The sequence below is a fragment of the Eschscholzia californica genome, unplaced genomic scaffold (assembly GCF_041429995.1).
Source record: "Eschscholzia californica isolate CP2 unplaced genomic scaffold, dmEscCali1.0.p SCAF_1, whole genome shotgun sequence".
Taxonomy (NCBI): Eukaryota; Viridiplantae; Streptophyta; class Magnoliopsida; order Ranunculales; family Papaveraceae; genus Eschscholzia; species Eschscholzia californica.
The window spans coordinates 83,958,144-83,977,776 of record NW_028238198.1 but is presented as its reverse complement, the minus strand read 5'-3'; the positions used below and the strand labels follow the sequence as shown (position 1 = coordinate 83,977,776).

Here is a 19,633-nt window from a genome sequence, read left to right as displayed (position 1 = left end):
CTCCAATAAAGGGGTGCCCACGCCCAATCTCTATCAGATAAACCTTGAAAGAGCTTAATTAATTTTTCTGCTCACGTGCAACATATAAAGCGACCAAGTTATATTTTTTGTTTTTCGAGACTGACTGATATTAGTATGGTTTTAGATGTTACAAACAAATAGTAATTCTAGGTAAGAAAGAAGATTCTCCTATTAAACTACAATAATGGTCTTCAACAAAAAAAAAAAACAATTACAATAATAGAGATTTCTTGTGTGGTTGTTATGATTAGGGATCATCAGTAGTATTATAAAATTTGGGAATTTTCGTATGTATATTGATTTCTCCCATAATCTTAGATGGCTCTCCTTATTACAGTTGTTAAAATGAGAGCGAATAAAAAGAATACCTTAACTTAGTTCAACAAAAAAAAAAACCTTAACTTTCCCTATAGGAGAAAAACATCTCCCCATATTACAGCCCTTTCTTCTTCGTCCAAGTCTCCCCTCCCCCCAAAATCTGACGCCCCCCAATCCCTCCTGTTAATCAAACCTAGTAGTAGCTCTTCCACCACTCTCTCTGTTTCAGAAGGAGTAGCTTCGACTTACAGGTATCTAACTCTCTTTCTCTCTCTAGGGTTTCTACTACTTGCTTGACTCATTCTCAATTATTATTCTGTGTATGAATCTGTAAGTTATTATGATGTCTTATGCATTTTGTTGCTAACCCTCCCAATGTTTAATTTCTTCAAGATTCAAACATGGGGGTTTTCTAGTATTTGTTAATAGCAAAGGTTTTGGTCTTTAGTTGTAGTAGTAGTAGTATATTTTTGACTCAAAACAAGAGAGAATGAAGGAGGAAGAACTAATGGGTTTTTAGCTCTTAAGTAAATGAAATGGCTGATAAAATGGGTATTTTCCCCAAATTGTGATTGTTTAAATTGATTTCAGATTTTAGGGATTCCGGGGGTAAGATGGTTAATATGTTCTTGACACAGGATAACTTCTAACTATTTCTAGAATTTACTTAATACTCTCTGAATTAAACCAGAAAAAAGTGATTTCTTTTGAGTATCAATTCATTCATTATAGGGTCTTGATAAAAGATATGGTTTCGGGTGAAGGTCTCGTGTTGAGTGTTCGAAGCAACGCTTTTCCTCCTTAGGCTTGTCGTACAAACAAAATGATTTACTGGCTAGGATTATAAAAGAAAACTATCTTGAACCCATAATTGATTTCAACATTAAACTTAGTTTTGTCTCTCCCGTCCGGTATGACTCTTTCCCTAAGGATCTTCTAAAGGTTTCTTTTGTTTTAACATTGCCCTCTCTGAGGACTCTCATTTGCTTTCATGTATATATTTGCCATAGTATGTTAATCTTTTCTTATATCAATCGGCTCATATCTGAAACATATTTATGGGTTTTTAACTTTTAATCAACTAGTATATTCGTAGCTGTATATTCTGATCAGGTTATTATCTTGTGAAGAAAGTTCTCTGCTGTCGCTTGATACTTTTGATACTAAACGCAATTTTTGGAGTGCTTGTGTCGTCATACTTCAATTTCTAATTGATCTTCGCCTTACCATTTCGGGTTCGTATAGTCTTAACTCTTATATGTTATTTAACATTGAAAATTGAACTCACATTCTTCCAAGATATACTGATTTTTGATTGATTCTGCATGGGATTATATTGAAACACAATCATATTCTGAAAGGAAGACAAAACTCAAAGCTTTTTCACCTATTACTATTGTTTAGTTTTTCCGTTACTTCTTGTATATTAATCTTCGCAGCATACTCGATTTCTAAGTGACTGAAATCTTGACAAACTTCATTGATTTTATTCGCGGGTTTTTGAATCTTGACAAAGTCTATTGTTTTAGTTGAATATGCACGTAAACTAAGTGTTTCGTTTTGTTCGATGCAGTCAGATATGAGGAAGGGTTTCCACCCTCAATTGCAATGGATATCCTATGTAACACAAAGTGGAAGACTGATTAATGTTATGATGACAAAAATACACAATGCTGGTAAAGTTTACCATTTCCGAGCTCGACGCCAGAGGGCCCAAAGTGAAGGACAGATTGCCAAGTTCAATCGTCGATTCGCCCAGAAAAATGAGGACACTGAAGAAAAATAACTGTTACCAAGTGCAGCCCTGAGGTAGATGTGGTTTGAAGATTTTCAACAACTATCCTTGAGCTCAAAACTCTACTTCTCGAATCTCATAATATGTAGTTACTATGTTATGGGGCTTGTATTTTGGGAAGCATGACTCTTTTTTTTTTTCGTTATAGACTTCGAGTGGAAGTAGTCGATAATTCAACATCGATCACTGACGAAAGGAAATTATTCTTTTCTATTGAAGGCACATGATTTCTTTTCTATGATTATGTTGAAATCTTACAATTGTTATGGAATTTGGAGAAGGAATCTTGTGTATCAGATTCAGATTTTGCTATTTTACCATATACACATTGACAATTCCAAAGTTGATGAAGTCACGAAACAAGTTAAATTCTTGCCCTAATTAGAAAGTTTTTCCTTATTTAACTGTCTCTCCATATAGTAAGAGAATCAAGAAAATAATGCATTTTTATCCCATTCTTCGAATTCATTAATGTTCCAATAGTAGCTTATTACCCATTATCTATGTCCGTCTCAGGAATCTATGTCCATCTCATCTACTATCCTATCAACATCCGAGTGAGATCGAGATAATGATTTTTTTCCTTAATGTTCCAATAGTAGCTTATTTCCGGCATCTGAATCTATGTCCATCAATTCATTAATGTTCCAATAGTAGCTTATTTCCGGCGTCTGAATCGTTTGACTCATACATCTAAACTCTACTGATATCAACTAGTAATAGGAGTCAGACATAAACAAACATTCTTCGAAGATTTCATTTTGGAAAAAATAACACCACCCTTAGTATCAACAATAAATAGATGGTGAGGTGAGAGAGGGACCAACACTTTCATGCTTCCTCATTTCAAACCTATTGGAGATTTGGAGTCTGGAGAAACAACTTAAGCTTTTCAACTGAGAGAAAATGGCGATTGCTCTGAAAACAACAATCTTTCTCCAACCCAAGAAATCTCAAACCAATTTTCTTCATCTCTCAACCCAAAAATCATCTACTGTTTCTACCAAATCATTCACTCCAATGGCTTCTCTTAGCATTGCCCCCGCCGTTGGACTCTCTGAAACCTTCACCAGATTAAAAAAACAAGGCAAAGTAAGTTTTTTTTCATCTTCTAATTGTTTTAATTTTTCTGGGTATCATCAAATTTGAGTCATTATATCTTCTCTTCCCATTTGACCTTTTTAATGGGTTTATTTGGGGTTTTAGCATTTCAAGTTCTTATGGTATTCAATGTGGTTGATTTCTAATTTTTCTTCTTAATGAGGATTCTAGGGTTAAATATGGCTATTCTGGGTTTTGTTTTATAATCTGTTTAATCATGTAATAATAGTGAATAAATTAAGAATTGATCAAAACAATAGAATTATTATTATTATAATTATCTTGTTGGTTTTGTGGTTAATGAAGTTATTTTTTATGATCAATATATTCGATTAAAAGGTCGCATTTGTACCGTATATTACCGCCGGCGATCCTGATTTATCAACAACAGCTGAAGCATTGAAAGTGCTTGATTCATGTGGATCAGATATTATTGAATTGGGTATACCATACTCAGATCCTTTGGCAGATGGTCCAGTTATCCAGGTTTGAATTACCTGATTTGTTTCTTCTGCTATTCTTTTCCTTTTACTAATCTTTACTCAGTAGTTTTTGTTCATCATTATGTAGGCGGCTGCAACTCGAGCTTTAGCAAGAGGCACCAATTTTGATTCAATTCTCTCCATGCTAAAAGGGGTATGTATTCCTACTTTTGCCTCCCCTATCTCTTTCTAACAAACACTGTCAAGTTTCATCACCATAAACTGCTGATATACTCATAGTAGATATTAGGTTCGACATGGACACTTAGAGGTGCGAGAATAGACCATAGGCCCAATTCGTTTCCTGTTCATCGGAGCTCATTAGAGCTTACGGGACACCTGATGCCCGAAGATGGGCAGCGCCCCCTGCTATCTAAAATTAGTAGGCTGCGCTCAGATGACGAAGTGCATCAAGAGCCTGACCGAGCCCGAAAAGTACCTGGTGGAGAAGCCTGTCCCACCCAATTAGCTACCACTATCCTAGCATGCACCATTAAGCATTTAAGCTGTTAGCGTAATCATTAGGTTTTCGCCCATTCAGCCACAGGATCGTTAAATTTGCGCTCATTCATTTCAGCCGCAACATGATTAGGTTTGCACTCGCCGAAGTTAGCTTTAGATCATTAGAGTTGTCCTATTCCAGCCCATAGACACAATCACACAGTAGATGTGGAACCTAAAATTTGTACTGACGAAGGCCAGTTGTTGTATGCTACTTTAATGGGCAGAGTAACCTGGACTACTTATGTATGTCCGAAATGTTTAACCTAGTCGACTATCACTAAAGAGAACCAACAGTAGGCTAACCAGTCTACAAAGTACCACTGTGGAGCCAATTGGCTTTTCCGCCCCTGACGTGGACACATATTTTGTAAACATATTAGACACGTTGTATACTGTTTAGACTTTGTAATGTGTCCCATAAAATGCTAATACAAGGCCTTTAATTGTCGAATAAACAGGTGGTGCCTCAATTATCTTGTCCACTTGCATTGTTTACATATTACAACCCGATACTAAAACGTGGAGTTGAAAATTTCATGGTTACAATAAGAGATGCTGGTGTACATGGTAATGCTAAAAACTTGAACTCTTCCCTTTAAAAATTCAAGTCCAAATACTGACACCATTGGTTTTATCTCTTAGTCTATCATCGTATCTGTTAACGTTGGTTTTACTCGTTTTAGTTGAGAAGTGATTCATAATTAGTTTTAAGTATTGCTCTTTCTCGATGGTATACTTTCAGGTCTTGTTGTTCCAGATGTGCCCCTTGAAGAGACTGAAATTTTGAGGAAAGAAGCTTCGAAGAACAACATTGAACTAGTATGTTACCTCTCATTTTTTTCACTCCCATTTTCGTATAGATTTGTGCCTACCACTCTAATAACAATTGAAGGATCTTAACTTGTTGCGAGTTAAGATATTAAGTAGTACGTATATGCTAGATTACGAAAACAAGAAACTGTCTAGTTTATTTGTCATGCCTGGTTTTGGATTTCCTGTTCTTGAGTTTTTTTTATCTAGTTGACCTAATTATAGATTTAACCGTCATAATTAATTTTTAACAATTTTTGTAAATAAAATATTTCTTAAAAAATAATTACAATTGATTGAAATTTTGGTTGAAAATTATGGAAGGAAATTTCGAAACAAAAATCTTGATCTATCCAAAATTCAAAATCAAATTTTAAATGAAAGTCAACTTATTTTATTGCCTTGATTTCAAATATCATTTGTTTCCTTCTCTGGTTGATTTGTCATTAATATTGATTTTATTGTCATTTAATACGAAATCAAATATGACATATTCTCTTTTATTCTTTTGATATTTCTTCATACTTCAACCGTTACATCAGAGGTTTCAAATCTAATATAGTCGTCGGATTTTGAGATTTTGTTGTCAAAATCTAGACCGTCCATGTAGAATGTCGACATGTAGAATGTCGACATTGTGTCACATAATAACTGGACTTCCAACACTATATAAAGGGGTCCTCCCTTTTGGTTATACAAAAAAAAAATCTACCACTTTATCTCTTTTCTTTTATACACGTTTTTCTTGTCAAGTTTTAGTTCTTTTCTTTTTCATACATTGTCAAGATCTTACAGATCAGAAACAAGGAATGTTACTGAACTTTTGATTGACTGTTGAATCCTAGAGGCAGTCGTCCAATCAACTGCATATCATTTCTAAGAGGAGAGCTGGATCGAATTTTGACTTATATACCACGTGTTGAACACGTGCTTCAGTCAATTTCTTCATCTTTCACATCCCTGTGGTTGTAGGTTTTTTTCAGGATATTAGACTTCTCTGTCTTCCACAAAATAGATAAGTTGTCTAATTTTTCATCCAAGTTTATATAAAACAGATAGAGAAAATTATTTTTAGTAGTATATAACTAACAATCTTAAGACAAAAGTTTATTCTTCAATTCTATTCTGTTTTATTTTCTCTTCTCAGTTTGATCAAAAGAAAAAAAAAAATCTGATTTCTCAAAACTCATTTTGTAGTCCATATTAAACAAATAAGCAACTTGGTAAGTAAGTAAAATTGGGTTTCTTTTGATGAAAACAGAGAAGAGAAATTGAAACCGAATAAAAGTGAAAAAAGAAATTTGTCTTAGGATTGTTAGTTATATACTACTGAAAATAATTTTCTCTATCTGTTTTATGTAAACTTGAATGAAAAATTAGACAACTTATCTATTTTGTAGAAGACAGAGAAGTCTAATGTCGTGAAAAAAAATTCCTGCAACCACAGAGAAGTGAAAAATGAAAAAATCGACTGAGGCACGTGTTCAACATGTTGTCCTTAAGACAGAATTCACCCCTGCTCTCTTCTTAGAAATGCTGTGCAGTTAATTGGACGTTTGCCTCTAGAATTCAACAGTCAATCAGAAATTCAATAACATTCTTTGTCTCTAATCTGTAAGATCTTGACAATGTATGAAAAGAAGTAAAACTTGAGAAGAGAACTATGTAGAAGAAATAAGAGATAAAGTAGTAGATTTTTTCTGTGTATAAACCAAAAGGGAGGACCCTTTCATATAGTGTTGGAAGTCCAGTTATTATGTGACATAATGTAGACATTCGACATGGACAGTCTAGATTTTGATAACAAAGTCTCAGGAATCCAACAACTATATCAGATTTGAAGATCTAACCGTTGATATAAGAAGGAATATCAAAGGAATAAGAGAGAATATGCCATATTTGATTTTATATTAAAGGACAGTAAAATCAATATTAACGACAATCAACAACCACAGAAAGAAACAAATGATTTTTGAAATCAAGACAATAAAATAAGCTGACTTTGATTTAAAATTTAGATTTTTGACATACCAAGATTTTTGTTTTGAAATTTCCTCTCAACCAAAATTTCATTCAATTTTAATTATTTTTTGTAAAGAAATTTTTTATTTACCAAAATTGTAAAAAAGTAATTATAACGATGGTCTAGCATCCCCAAAGATAAAAATGGCCACTGTTTTGGGGAAAGCGGAAATGTTTCCGGGGAAGACGGTGCAAACCTAAAAAATCTCAAACCAAACACTCCCTCCCCCTCAAGTCGCCGGAAAAAAGTTAGCCGGTCGGAATTTCTCTCTTCTCCTCTATCAACCTCTCTTTCTCTCTCCTTCCCTTCTCCCTTCTTTTCTTCTCTCTCTCTTTTTTTTGTTGTTCCGGCGAAGGGGTTTCCTTCGTCTGGATCTGGTTCCTTCAGATCCAGACGAGTTTCCGGCGAAGCGAGATCCCCTTCGCCGGAACTTTCGTGAGAGGGAGATGGGATAAGAGGGAGAGAGGCTAAGAGAGAAGGAAAGAGAGAGAAGAAAGAAAAAAAAAGAAAGAAGAGAGAACTAGTTGAGGTCGCCAGAATCCGGTGAAGGTCGCTGGCATTAATGGTGGAAGTCGCCGGAATTTGGTTGAGGCGAAAGGAGAAGAAGAAAGAATAAAAAATTGAAAGGGTGATGTTTGGAGGAAACAAAAAAAATTTGTTTCCACCCAAAACTTATTGCCCCGGAAACTTCGCTTATTTCCTTGGAACACTGGCCATAAAAATTACAAGCATGTAGTTGCCCTATGTATATATATGTTTTGCAAGTAGAGACTCATTTTCTGCTCACTGAGTACTACAAGAATTACTTAACGAAGCTGATTACTTATTTACTTGCTTTATTTCCTTTGTTCCCTTACTTTAATCTACCAAAATCTAAGTTGGCTCACTTACTTGATTGAAATTTGAAGGTACTGCTCACGACACCCACTACTCCGGAAGATCGGATGAAGCCCATTGTTGAAGCTTCAGAAGGATTTGTGTATCTTGTAAGTTCCTTTCTGCAGTATATTAATTGAACATATTCTTGAGGTTTGATTATTCACTTGGTTGGCCTTTTCTAGTCGTTTTGCCATGTTGAAAACTCACTGATGTGAAACTCGTAGTCTGGAACCAATATATAGGCTTTAACTTTGAAACTTGAATAAACTTCGGAAAACCTAGTATAGAACTTTTATGATTCTGAAATGAACTTGCATAAGCTGTAGTCGACCTAGGGCTGCAAGAAATTTTAGTCTCTGCTAGAACTAACGAGAAAGTATTTGTTCCTTACGAATATATAGGCCTTCTAAAAAGATTATTGGGTCATATCAATAAGAGGATTCTAGCCTTTGAGAGTACGGGTGACCCTCAGCAGCTTCGTATCCCTTGAGAGAATTTCCTTTTTTATTTTCTACAAAATGTTGGTTGCTTTTGTTACTGAATTGTTATTCTAATCGTTGATTCTTATCCCATAGGTGAGCTCAATAGGTGTTACTGGCGCTCGATCATCTGTTAGCTCACGTGTTCAATCACTTCTTCAGGAAATTAAGGAGGTTTGTCTCATTTAATATTTCTACACTTTTTCTGAAGGGGTTCTTTTCGGGCATGTTGAGACGTTTCTTCAATGAAATTAAGAAGGAAAATCATATAGCTATGTGTCTTTTTGAACAGATTATGGTCGATCAGATCAGAACCCTAATCTTCCGTTCTAGCAGAAGAACTGACACCCCTGCTCTCTATTTTGAAAGAGAAAACGAATGTTAAGATATGAACCAAATTACTTAAGCGAGTCAACTATTTAGATGACTCGGTTCACTCGCACATTACACGCTGTGCAACAATGTCCATTAGAAACACAGAGGTCAGCTTAGGCAGCCTCGGGCAACCCCTGAGCCTGAGATAATTTATAGTTAACTCGCTACGAACTAGAAGGAAAGATTCGTAGAAAACAGACTTGATTGTTACAGCCACATTATACTATTATCCCAGAAGTGGTTCGTTGGCTGAAAAGTTCGACTTCATTATTCATTCACTACATTGTCTGCCAAATGCTGATTTTTTCTTTATAGATCTTTTAGGCTCCACTAAATACTTCCCTCACCTCACTGCCTAGTTTTCTTGAACTTTTTAACAGGCAACAAATAAACCGGTGGCGGTTGGCTTCGGCATATCCAAACCAGAGCATGTTAAACAGGTTAGTTTCTGATGCGTCTAGATGGCCAATCTTGTCTATTTACTAACTTTAAGTGGCAGCTAAGGTTTAAAATCAAATCAAACCTCCATTAGTTGAAAAAATGATAACTGAATTCGTAAATTTCAAAACCGGAATCTGAAATTTTAAACCATATGAGTACCATCACTTCCTGATATCGGCAACTAACCATTAATCATGTATCCTGTTTGGAGCAGGTAGCTGGATGGGGAGCAGATGGTGTGATTGTCGGTAGTGCTATGGTGAAGTTGTTGGGCGAAGCAAAGTCTCCCGAGGAAGGGCTGAAGGAACTAGCAACCTTCACAAAGTCTCTAAAAGCTGCACTACCTTGACGAGAGTTTTATACTGTCACGTTATACACTGTAATTCTTATATTCTTCAAATATCTTTACAATGTCGAAACCGGGAAAGAATAATCTTTGAGCTTAGTATTAATTAATGTTTATCAGATGGATCTTCGTATCAGTTTGTAATCTTCCATCGACAAGATTTAGTGAGTAATGTCGTTTAACAATAAAAATGATTAGTCTTCGTGGTCTATGCCACAATTGCATCCTTGATCCGTTAAATCTCCAGCCAATACTTGCATCATAATTTCCATTAGATGATTTTTCACATTTCCTGTCATGAATTTGTGGATTTTACCACTTATTTCGATCCAACTCCAACCTGGTGGTTTCTTCATCCCTCGGCTTCTCATTAACGATCTCACCTTTGAGAAATCACCCCATCTCTGAGCTTTAGCATATATGTTTGAAAGAAGCACGTAATTCCCAGCATTTTCAGGTTCTATCTGTAGCAAATTCCATCCTGCTACTTCACCAATTTGGACATTGTTGTGAATTCTACAGGCACTTAGTAGAGCTCCCCAAACACCAGCATGAGGTTTAACAGGAGGCATGACTTCAGTAATGATCTTATATGCAGCTTCAATCTGCCCAGCCCGGCCCAACAGATCAACCATGCACATATAATGGTCAGAGGTCGGAGCTATTCGGTATTGATTTTGCATCGACTCGAAGAACTTGAGCCCTTCATCGACCAAACCTGCATGACTACAAGCAGATAAAACCACAATGAAGCAAATCCCATCGGGCTTTAACCTGTCGTCCAGAAGGTGAGAGAAAATCTTTAGAGCCTCGAGTCCGTATCCGTGCATACCGAACGCTGCCATCATTGAACTATAACAAACCAAGTCTTTGTTTTTCCAGTTCTTGAATATCTCATAAGCTTCACCTGGTTCTCCACATTTAGAATGCATATCGATTAGAGCTGTCACCGTGTGGGTATTCATTAGCTCATTCTTGTTAGTATTAATGTAGTCTTTGATCCATTTCGCCAACTCAATCGAACCCAGGTGCGCACAAGCAGAAACTACTACAGAAATTGTTGTCTGGTTTGGTCGAACATTTCCTGATTCGACCTTTATCATAAGTCGGAAGAGATCTATAGCTTCATCAAAAAGTCCTACTCGATTATATGCATGTATCATTGCATTCCATGATGGTGTATCCCTTTCCACCATCTTATCGAAGATTAACCTTGCAGTTAAAATGTTACTGCATTTTGCATAACCCATGATCATAGCTGTATGAATGACTGGATTTATCTTCATCTCTCCTCCCATTAACTCATCGAAAAGCTCTTGTGCTTTATCCATCAAACCGTTATCCGCATACCCAGTAATCATCGCCTCCCACGTAAACAAATTCTTCTCCGACATTCGTCGAAACAACAACATAGCATCTTCCATATTTCTACACTTTGTGTGCCCTATGATCATTGTATTCCATGCTTGAACATCTCGTTCAGTCATTTTATCAAATACCCTTTGAGCTTCTTCCATTAACCCAAATCTTGCATAAAAATCAACCAAAGAAGTCTGAATTCGAATATCAGTTTGATACCCATATTTAGTAATATGAGTATGAACCTGAATTCCATCTGATAGAGCCATTAAACCTGCACACGCCTTCAACACAGACGATAACGTAAATTTGAAGGCTATATCTTCAACCATTGCTTTATCAATTGATTGATGCATTCGAGTATAAATCAATAAAGCTTCTCTACAAGAAGACTTCGATTCGGGTCGAAGAGAGTAGCCCCTGATTATAGCTGTCCATAAGTAAACATTTGGTTTATCAACATGTTCTATAATGTCTCTAGCATGTTTTAAATCACCCAAACTTGTAAATTCTCTAACAAGTTTTGTCAACAAGAAACTGTTTTGAGATTGCCCATTTATCACTAAATAAGCTTGAACTTTCTTTAATTGATTTACATTCTTACAAAGCTTTATTAATCCGATAAGTCGATTTTCTTCTATTCGATTCCAATAACCCATATGGGAATCTTGTACTATATGATTTTATGATTCCAACTGAAATAATCGCAAACCCACCCACTCCTAGCTCTGGGTTTCCCAACGTGAATTCTCATGCAATTCCGCACACCAAATAACATTTTGAAATATGATTCCTAGTAGTGGCATACTCGCATTCTATCTTTGCTCATCAAACATGACATATAAATAGATGGTGGATCTTCTTGGATTCAACATTACTAGTATATAGCCCCAACTGTTTTTGCAGGGTAGATCTCATACAACTTGACTTGCTCGATTGGCCGTTATCGCTTGGTGTGGGCTGTTAGGACGACCATTAAGCGGGCGGACCGTGTTGTGCCGTGGCCAGACATTAAGCCTAATTGGTTGTAGAATTGAAAAGGATGGTTGTGGTTAGGCTTGCTAAACTGCCTTGGAACTGACCCAATTTTAGTGTGCCATTAATACATCAATATGATGTGAGAAACATGATAATTGTCGAATTTAAACCTTTACAGTAACGAGCCTAAAGGCAACCACTGGTAGCCCAGTTGGTCAGTGCGTATGTAGGCTTTAGGCCATTTCATTGCTATGGGCTATTTCATTCGCCAGACTTTAGGCTCACTAGTAGTATTTCAGCAGTTATTGTGCTTGTCACATCGTCTCGAAGTATCAATGCCTTGTAACGACTAACGATCTTCGTAGTCGATTTCTCAAAAAAAAAGTAACGAGCCTAAAGACTAACTAAACAATTAGCTTAAAAACGCATCTAACAATTTTATTTATACTCAAATTCAATAAATTCTGGATTTGTACTTTCATGGAATCGAATTTCGGAGATCCTTATTGCAGAATAGATGCACTACCAGCTCGGCTACCCGGGGGCCGGGGTTGGCTCAATGACTCTGGTTAGTTATTAGTGTTACGTGGGCAGAGCAGGACAAAAAGCGGCCAACTTCACCCAACCATGGACTGGAATTCGTCCACTGACAATACACCGAAATCACAAACACCATAAGTGAGCGAAAGTGGGTGGGAAAACTATAGAGAGAGAGAGAGAGAGAGAGAGAGAGATGGAGAGGGTGTTCTCAGTTGAAGAAATCTCTGATCCATTTTGGCAATCAACACCACCACAAACTCGATCACCAGTTGAAGATCCAACAGGAATGAATCGAAGTTCATCTGAATGGGCTTTTCAAAGATTCCTTCAACAAACTGTAACTTCCCCATCTTCTCTCTCTTCTTCTTCAACAACCCCTCATCCTCTTCCTTCATTTCTTATTCCTTCCCCTTCTTCCTATCTCTCCCCATCACCTTCTTCCAGAAGAACCACCGATCATGGAGATGAAGATGTTGTGGAGATCAAGGATCATAACCCTGATCCTTCTTTTAATGTTCCTGTTGATTCTAAGGAGTACCAGGCTTTTCTCAAGCGTCGACTAACCCAGGAATGCGCTGCTGCTGCTGCGTTGACTAGGGTATTGGTTTTAAAAAAAATTCTCCTTTTTTTGGGTTTTGATTGTGTTTTTGGATTATTTAGTTGATTTGTGTTTGTGGGTTTTAGTTGATTTGTTGGATTTAGGGTTCTATTTTTCTTGATTCTAATGAAATTTATTGGTTCTATTCATATTGCTTAGGTTAGTGGTTTTCTTGTTTTAGACTACTACAACATTATTTTACCTAATACTAATTTACATGGGGTAGGGGCAGAGAATTTGGGAATTAAGTTCAATTTTTTTTTGCATGAACTGTATCTCATGTGAGCACTTATCACTACTGCTTGTTATATGAACAAATGGGTAGATTCACCCCTAAAAATCACCTTACAATGGATTAATGCCTGAGAGCTGAGCATATTTATATGTCGGTGTCTTCCATCATGCCGTGATTGGCCCGTATAGGAAACGTATTGCACCAGTGTTGATTCTCCATCACTCTCACAATGTCGACTCCACAACACTAACCCTTACATAACGCCGTCATGTTTTAATGGAACATGCCCGTAAGTCTGTAAGACTGAAACCTGTGATGTCGTGGCTGAAGGTCTAATACCAATTGACAAGATACATGTGTAAAAGATCCACTCAAGAAACCTGCTGTCAATGAGAACTTTTCCCAAGATATCGATCTACCACCAATATTGCACTTGCTTGCACACCATTACTGCTAATGACGGAAGGTTTCTCCAGACAGATCCACATCCAATTCACCATTGAGTCAATTGGACTTTTCCCCTTTGTTTCCTTTATATTGATCATGTATACTTGCGATTTGTGAAGCTCAAAAAGTAATTTTGTCTGTCTTAGCAGGCGTCCATTGTAAAACCTCAAGATACTAAATGTTCACCCGACACTGTAGCACAAGTTTCAAATGCCATGCAGTTGGAATCTCAAGCTTCTACTAAAGGTGTGTTTTTTCTTTTTGTGAGAACTTTTCAGTTTAGCGGCATGCGTGGTCAAGATGGTTCCTGCATGATATTTTGTTAATATGTTGCAAGCAGTTAGAATAGGTAGTATGATACTAAATTTTGGCACAATTCCACCAGAATGAGTAAATTTTTTACTTGCAGACTAAATTAAGAAGAAATTAGACTTCATTTTCTGTTGCAACTTGAAGCGAGTAAGGAAAGCTACAATTTTAGATATTATTTCAGTTTCCACCAAAATTACAAAATTAATGTGAAACAAAGATGATTTGTGCATAATTGGTTTGTGTGAACATACTGAGAGCTTTATATTCATCACTGGGTGGATAATACAAATTATGTACAAGTTAAAACTTAAACGCTTTAAGGTTCATTTTTTAACTGTGCAGGATCTGGGTATAAGTTTTCCAGTGCTCAAAATAAGGCCGTTGGCGGGGCAACAAGCATTCCATCCTTACCTGCTATGCAGAAAATTTCAGCAGTACAGGTAAGGCCAGCAACTAGTGGTTCTTCAAGAGAGATGTCAGATGATGAAGATCTTGAAGGGGAAACAGAAATGACAGATAACATGGATCCTTCGGATGTGAGACGTGTGAGGAGGTAACTATAGTTATTAATATCATTTGTAGTGATGGCTCTAATAGTTGGTAGGTTTCCCTTGGTTACTGCACATCTCAATATCTCATAATATGTTTTATCTGAACATCACGTAGTTATTTCATTTCTCGCATCAACCATCAATTTACTTGCTATTTTCTTAGACTTCTGTTTGTCGATGTTCTTGGCATCTGACATGTATTGCTGGTTTATGAGCTATCAAACACTATCTTTAATAATGCAGAAGTTTAGAAGTGGCACACTTCTAAATCCTTAGCAGTGCATCTCTGCATAACTTAGTTTCTGTTCCAATTGGTTAATCTGCAGATTCAAGGTTCTTCATTAACATGTTTGTTAGATTCTCTAGTTATTTTTTCTTAAAAACTTCTATTTCTTGAATTTGTTCGTTAAATGTATTCAGGATGCTGTCAAATAGAGAATCAGCCAGACGCTCTAGAAGAAGAAAACAAGCACATCTGAGTGAACTTGAGGCACAGGTCTGGTATCTGTCTTACTTCTAGTTGCTTCAAATACGTGGTGACTTTTTCTATCATTCCGACTTCAAGAACCTTGGGCGGTTAACCAAAATTCTCAACCAAAAAGCATATAATCGGAGTACTATGTTAAAAAGGTGCTAGAAGTTTATGGGCTTATTATGTTAAAAAGGCGGAAGCATGAGCATTGTTCCATTTAGCATTTAGTATTTCTGGAAGAGATACTATTTAGGATTGTTTCTGCCATTGTTCTTATCCTCTAATGGTCCAGTTAACAACTTTGGTGCCATTTGGTGTTCTGTTCTGCATGAAAATTACCCTTTTGCCCGCCTCTCCTTGACCTTCTGTGAAGAGATATACGTGAGGGAGTCAATAGGGTAAAACTGAACAGTAAAAAAGCACCAAAGAGCCCAGGAGCTGAATTAGTAGTTTTGGCGGATGCTCGTTTAATGGGACAATCGGCAGCTGACCAAAGTTAGAGGCCATTTTGTAACTAACGTTTTTTTCTCCATTGTGGTGTAGGTGGCACAGTTAAGACTTGAAAACTCTTCGCTAGTAAAGCGTCTCACTGATGTTAATCATAAGTACACTGAAGCTGCCGTTGACAATAGAGTTTTGAAAGCAGATGTTGAAACAGTGAGAGCAAAGGTAGAAAAGTCAGCCGTACTTTTTCGATATTATGGGTCTATCTTTGTTCTTGAGACGATCATCACTGATATTGCATATTGAATTGAATTTTAACAGGTGAAGATGGCTGAAGAAACCGTTAAGAGAATGACTGGATTAACTAATCCAGCATTTCATTCAATACCTAGTTTTTCCAACATGGGTATGCCGTTTTCGGATAGCCCGACGCTTACTGACTCAAGTCTAGATGTTTCCATCCCCCTTCACGATGACCCAGAGACTACCTTCTATCAATCAGCATCAAATACTACTTCTCTTACACCACCTCGTGACCGAAGAGGAGATAGTGGGTTATCTGACATTCCACCTGTTCTTCCAGTTGAAAATCTGCAAAATACTGGAGAAGGTAGCAAGATGGGACCAAGAGGTGCTCATGTGCAGTGGAATGGAACCGGTTGGGGAGGAGAGAGAAACCACTCAAGCAGTGGAGAGCATTGACAAACAGAACCAAGGGAGAGCGAGAGACCTTGTATTAGTTTGTGTAAGCTTATTCTACTGCAATATAAGTATCTGAATATGTTATTGTTAGATCGTATCTCAAATTATTCTCATCATTGAAACATTAGGTTGCAGACCTTTTCTTTCTCGTGGTTTTTGTTTGTAATTGATAGCCCAAGAGAGTGAGATTTAGAACAACAAACAAAAGGGAGAAGTGTGAAGAACAAAATGGTGGTTGTGGGGACTGGTGAGAGAATCGGGTATATATACGAAAAATCCTAGTAATAACTAATAGCCTTTTAATTTTGAAATGGGAACTGGAATTACTTCTGATTTTCTTAATTTTGAAATGGGAACTGGAATTACTTCTGATTTGTCCTTGCAACCAATTTTCAATATCTCATATTAATACTAAGAAAGTTTAACTTCCCGACAGTTCAATCCTCAACTCAGAAATTAATATCTTACTTTTAATTGGGGATCCATCTGATGGTCTCCCCCGCCGAGGAAGTTATCAAAATAAACATGGATGGATCGCTTAAACCCCATGAAACTTTAGCAGCTACGGTCGCAAGAGATGCAGACAGACATTGTTAACTCGAAAACAATAGCGGCAAAGCTTTTAAGTTCGAGCATTATTATAAAATTTTGAAGACCACCGCAAATGGATGTCAGACTATCAAAATCTTCATCAAACAAAAGAAAACTTTCTATCGACTCGGACGAAGGATCACACTGTGTAAGTGCTCAACAAAGACCGCTTGGGAGAAAAACAAGCAAAAAAAATAAAAATAAAGGCAAAACTGGAGAAAGTTCCTCCTCCTTTATGACATTTTAGTTTTGAAATGGGAAAGAAGCTGGAAGTTGAGAAAAAAAGACCTTCAAGAAACGACGTTGTCACAAAGAGAAAATCTAGAATATAAGCGGATGCAATTAGGGTAATTTGATGGGGTAACTTGATGGACAAAATTCACCCAACATGTCTCCCATGCAACCTGTTCTTCATACCAAAAAATATATTCGTGGAACAATATTGTGCTCCGAATTCGGTAGTAAGTGGACATTTAAGGTTTATTAGTTGTTCTAACTATTTACTAATAGTTTCGAACCGCAACATTTTGTACCAACACATTGAATTGGGAGTTCCTTATTTGGGAGCCCGACATCAAAATCGAAAAAATTTAGGGCTCCTAAAATAACCGGGCCAACCCCATCATATTAGTTTTGCTATAAAAGTTTTTTGTTTTTTGAGAAATCGACTACGATCTCGTTACAAGGCATTGATAAATCATGAAGATGTGATGAGTACGACAACTGTCTAATTTATTATAGTATATTATTTGCTTTATAGATTACCAAAATTACATAGGATAAATTTTGATGGCAAATTACTTCCACTGAGACTCGATCCCACGACTTTCTGAGTTTAAGCGGGGTGTCTACCCGCTGCACCAAGGGTGGATTTTTACTCTAAAAGTTGGATAAACACGACTCTCACTTCCAGATGCTGAATATTTTTTTTTTTTTTTTTTTGGAAACCGATTACATTGTCGTACAATTGGCATTGAATACATCAAAGATATGATAAGCTTGCTACTCGCCCACTCAAACTCTAACATGACCTGGCCTATAGCCCACTCAAACATAACATGGCCTATAGTCCAACTAGATAAATGGCCTAAAACCAGATGCTGAATAAATTCAATTTCATTGTGAAGCATCATCTGCACATGCATCAGTGAAGCGAGTCAAACTCAGTTCCAGAAGCAAGCAGGGGGTGTGAGTCAGAACAATGATGAACCCATCAGAGGACATCATCTTCAACATCCTTTTAAACTGTCCTGTGAAATCTCTAGGCCGATTCAGGTGTGTATCCAAGTCATGGTTTAACCTAATTACAAACCCTAATTTTGTTAAGATGCAATTAGATTACTCTGTCAAAAACACCAAATTCAATCTCTTGCTTGGTAATGAAAATGTCGACAGTTACGGCTTGAGGCACTGCCACTTCTTTTCCATTCCTTGTGACCCATCATCACCGTCTTTTAATAAACAAAAAGTGGATATCTTTAACTCATTAGTGGCTGATATTATTGGTTCTTGTAATGGCTTGCTTTGCATTAAATTTGTTCTTTTCGATGACCTAATCCTTTTGAATCCATCTACTACTGAATACAAGGTTATTCCATCACTACCACTATTTAAAGATGATGGATATTCTCAATTTTATGGGTTTGGGTATGACAATGTGATTGATGACTACAAATTAGTAAGAGTTGTGAGTTATTTTTCACTCAATGTTTCCAAAGTACAAGTCTATACACTTGGATTGAATTCATGGCAAACCATTCAAACCGATATTCCGTATATTCTTAATGTCCGACAGCAGAGTACTACTTGCTTACCGATATTGTTCTTCAATGGTGCTTTTCATTGGATCCCTCTCGATACGAAATTCATATTCTCTTTCGACATTGTCGATGAGAAATTTCGTGAGCTACCCTTACCAGCAGCTAATTGGTCACCTACCAGGTTCCAAACAGAGTTGAGTCTGTTAGGAGGGTGTCTTTGCATATTCAACTACGTTTTAAGCAATGGTGTTGAATTGTGGGTGATGAATGAGTATGGAGTGGTAGAATCGTGGACTAGAATGTTTATCGTTTATCCACTATCTTGTATACATCAGCCTAAACGAATGCTATCTTTCAATAATGGAAACATCTTATTTGTGGTTCAACTATGTGCTCGTTGGGACTGCAATGAGCATGGAAGAGGTAGAATCATCAACTATACTTTGTCATACAAGTATGAGACTGGAAGATGTAGAATTATCGACGTATCTGGTACTCCTAAGGGTTTCGTTGAATCGGCTTACGTAGAAAGTCTAGTTTCTCTTAAATCTGGTACCTATTTGGGGAAGAGCAAAGAACTACGAAGGAAAGAGATCTCCAAGTAGAGATTGGTGGTGAAGCATCTGTTTCATTTTTCTTTTCTCTTTTGTTTACTCACTTCTTTTTGAGATTTTATGTTTGAATTATATTTACAACTTACTTTTTCCCTTTATGGATGTAATTTCCTCGTTGATTGAACGACAACATAAGCCATCAAGTGGTAGAAGTAGCCAGTATCACATGAACTTGTCCATGCAATCTAACTTGAACCTTTTTCTGAAGGGCAATTTGCAAAAAATACAACATGATTAGTTGCCGAACAAAGGAAAATGAGAAGTAACTTATGGTGTGTTTGGTTGCAGGATTCCTAAGTAAGATTCCTATCAAAAGTGGAATTTGGTAGGAATCATGAATCCTTGGTCTGTTTGGCTACCAAGAATCCTAGGACTCTTGAATCTTAAGGATTCCTAATTCCAAAATTTGTATCGAACCAAAATCGCACTTTACCCCCTAGGATTTGCTAGGATTTT

At 36.8% G+C, this 19,633-nt stretch overlaps 4 protein-coding genes and 1 long non-coding RNA gene across 6 annotated transcripts; 4 read left to right on the top strand and 1 right to left on the bottom strand.

Moving 5' to 3' along the window:
- Window positions 1-341: 341 nt before the first annotated feature.
- LOC147570205 (uncharacterized) lies at window positions 342-2,430 on the top strand. Its single transcript, XR_015231400.1, has 2 exons — window positions 342-590; window positions 1,913-2,430. It is a non-coding gene; the product is annotated as an uncharacterized LOC147570205 (long non-coding RNA).
- A 129-nt stretch (window positions 2,431-2,559) lies between these two features.
- LOC147570204 (tryptophan synthase alpha chain-like) lies at window positions 2,560-9,783 on the top strand. The gene is made up of 9 exons (XM_086656750.1): window positions 2,560-3,226; window positions 3,575-3,721; window positions 3,806-3,871; window positions 4,680-4,788; window positions 4,964-5,040; window positions 7,963-8,040; window positions 8,509-8,586; window positions 9,168-9,227; window positions 9,443-9,783. The coding sequence occupies exons 1-9, from the start codon at window positions 3,041-3,043 to the stop codon at window positions 9,575-9,577; spliced, it is 936 nt and encodes a 311-aa protein (XP_086512876.1). The 5' UTR covers window positions 2,560-3,040; the 3' UTR covers window positions 9,578-9,783.
- LOC147570203 (pentatricopeptide repeat-containing protein At1g08070, chloroplastic-like) lies at window positions 9,293-11,962 on the bottom strand. The gene has a single exon (XM_086656749.1). The coding sequence runs from the start codon at window positions 11,590-11,592 to the stop codon at window positions 9,769-9,771; it is 1,824 nt and encodes a 607-aa protein (XP_086512875.1). The 5' UTR covers window positions 11,593-11,962; the 3' UTR covers window positions 9,293-9,768.
- Window positions 11,963-12,383: 421 nt separating this feature from the next.
- On the top strand, window positions 12,384-16,358 carry LOC147570202 (light-inducible protein CPRF2-like). Of its 2 annotated transcripts, none has more exons than XM_086656748.1 (6): window positions 12,384-13,049; window positions 13,881-13,977; window positions 14,386-14,596; window positions 15,015-15,090; window positions 15,610-15,735; window positions 15,832-16,358. In XM_086656748.1, the coding sequence occupies exons 1-6, from the start codon at window positions 12,645-12,647 to the stop codon at window positions 16,210-16,212; spliced, it is 1,296 nt and encodes a 431-aa protein (XP_086512874.1). In that variant the 5' UTR covers window positions 12,384-12,644; the 3' UTR covers window positions 16,213-16,358. The 2 variants fall into 2 exon arrangements, with proteins under 2 accessions (XP_086512874.1, XP_086512873.1); XM_086656747.1 differs by having other exon boundaries at window positions 12,475-13,049; window positions 13,878-13,977.
- Window positions 16,359-17,158: 800 nt separating this feature from the next.
- Window positions 17,159-19,320, top strand: LOC147570201 (F-box/kelch-repeat protein At3g06240-like). Its single transcript, XM_086664138.1, has 3 exons — window positions 17,159-17,163; window positions 17,931-18,078; window positions 18,392-19,320. Exons 1-3 carry the CDS (start codon window positions 17,159-17,161, stop codon window positions 19,166-19,168), a joined length of 930 nt encoding a protein of 309 aa, XP_086520264.1. The 3' UTR covers window positions 19,169-19,320.
- Window positions 19,321-19,633: the final 313 nt, after the last annotated feature.

Excerpts from the sequence above, each read along its gene's own strand:
- LOC147570204 (XM_086656750.1), top strand. The coding sequence starts at position 3,041 with ATGGCGATTGCTCTGAAAACAACAATCTTTCTCCAACCCAAGAAATCT. Across the intron at positions 4,789-4,963 it reads AAGAGATGCTGGTGTACATG|GTCTTGTTGTTCCAGATGTG; the intron begins GTAATGCTAAAA and ends GTATACTTTCAG. Across the intron at positions 5,041-7,962 it reads CGAAGAACAACATTGAACTA|GTACTGCTCACGACACCCAC; the intron begins GTATGTTACCTC and ends TGAAATTTGAAG.
- LOC147570203 (XM_086656749.1), bottom strand. The coding sequence starts at position 11,592 with ATGGGTTATTGGAATCGAATAGAAGAAAATCGACTTATCGGATTAATA.
- LOC147570202 (XM_086656747.1), top strand. The coding sequence starts at position 12,645 with ATGGAGAGGGTGTTCTCAGTTGAAGAAATCTCTGATCCATTTTGGCAA. Across the intron at positions 13,978-14,385 it reads ATCTCAAGCTTCTACTAAAG|GATCTGGGTATAAGTTTTCC; the intron begins GTGTGTTTTTTC and ends TTAACTGTGCAG. Across the intron at positions 14,597-15,014 it reads GATGTGAGACGTGTGAGGAG|GATGCTGTCAAATAGAGAAT; the intron begins GTAACTATAGTT and ends AAATGTATTCAG.
- LOC147570201 (XM_086664138.1), top strand. Across the intron at positions 18,079-18,391 it reads AAATCTCTAGGCCGATTCAG|GTTATTCCATCACTACCACT; the intron begins GTGTGTATCCAA and ends ACTGAATACAAG.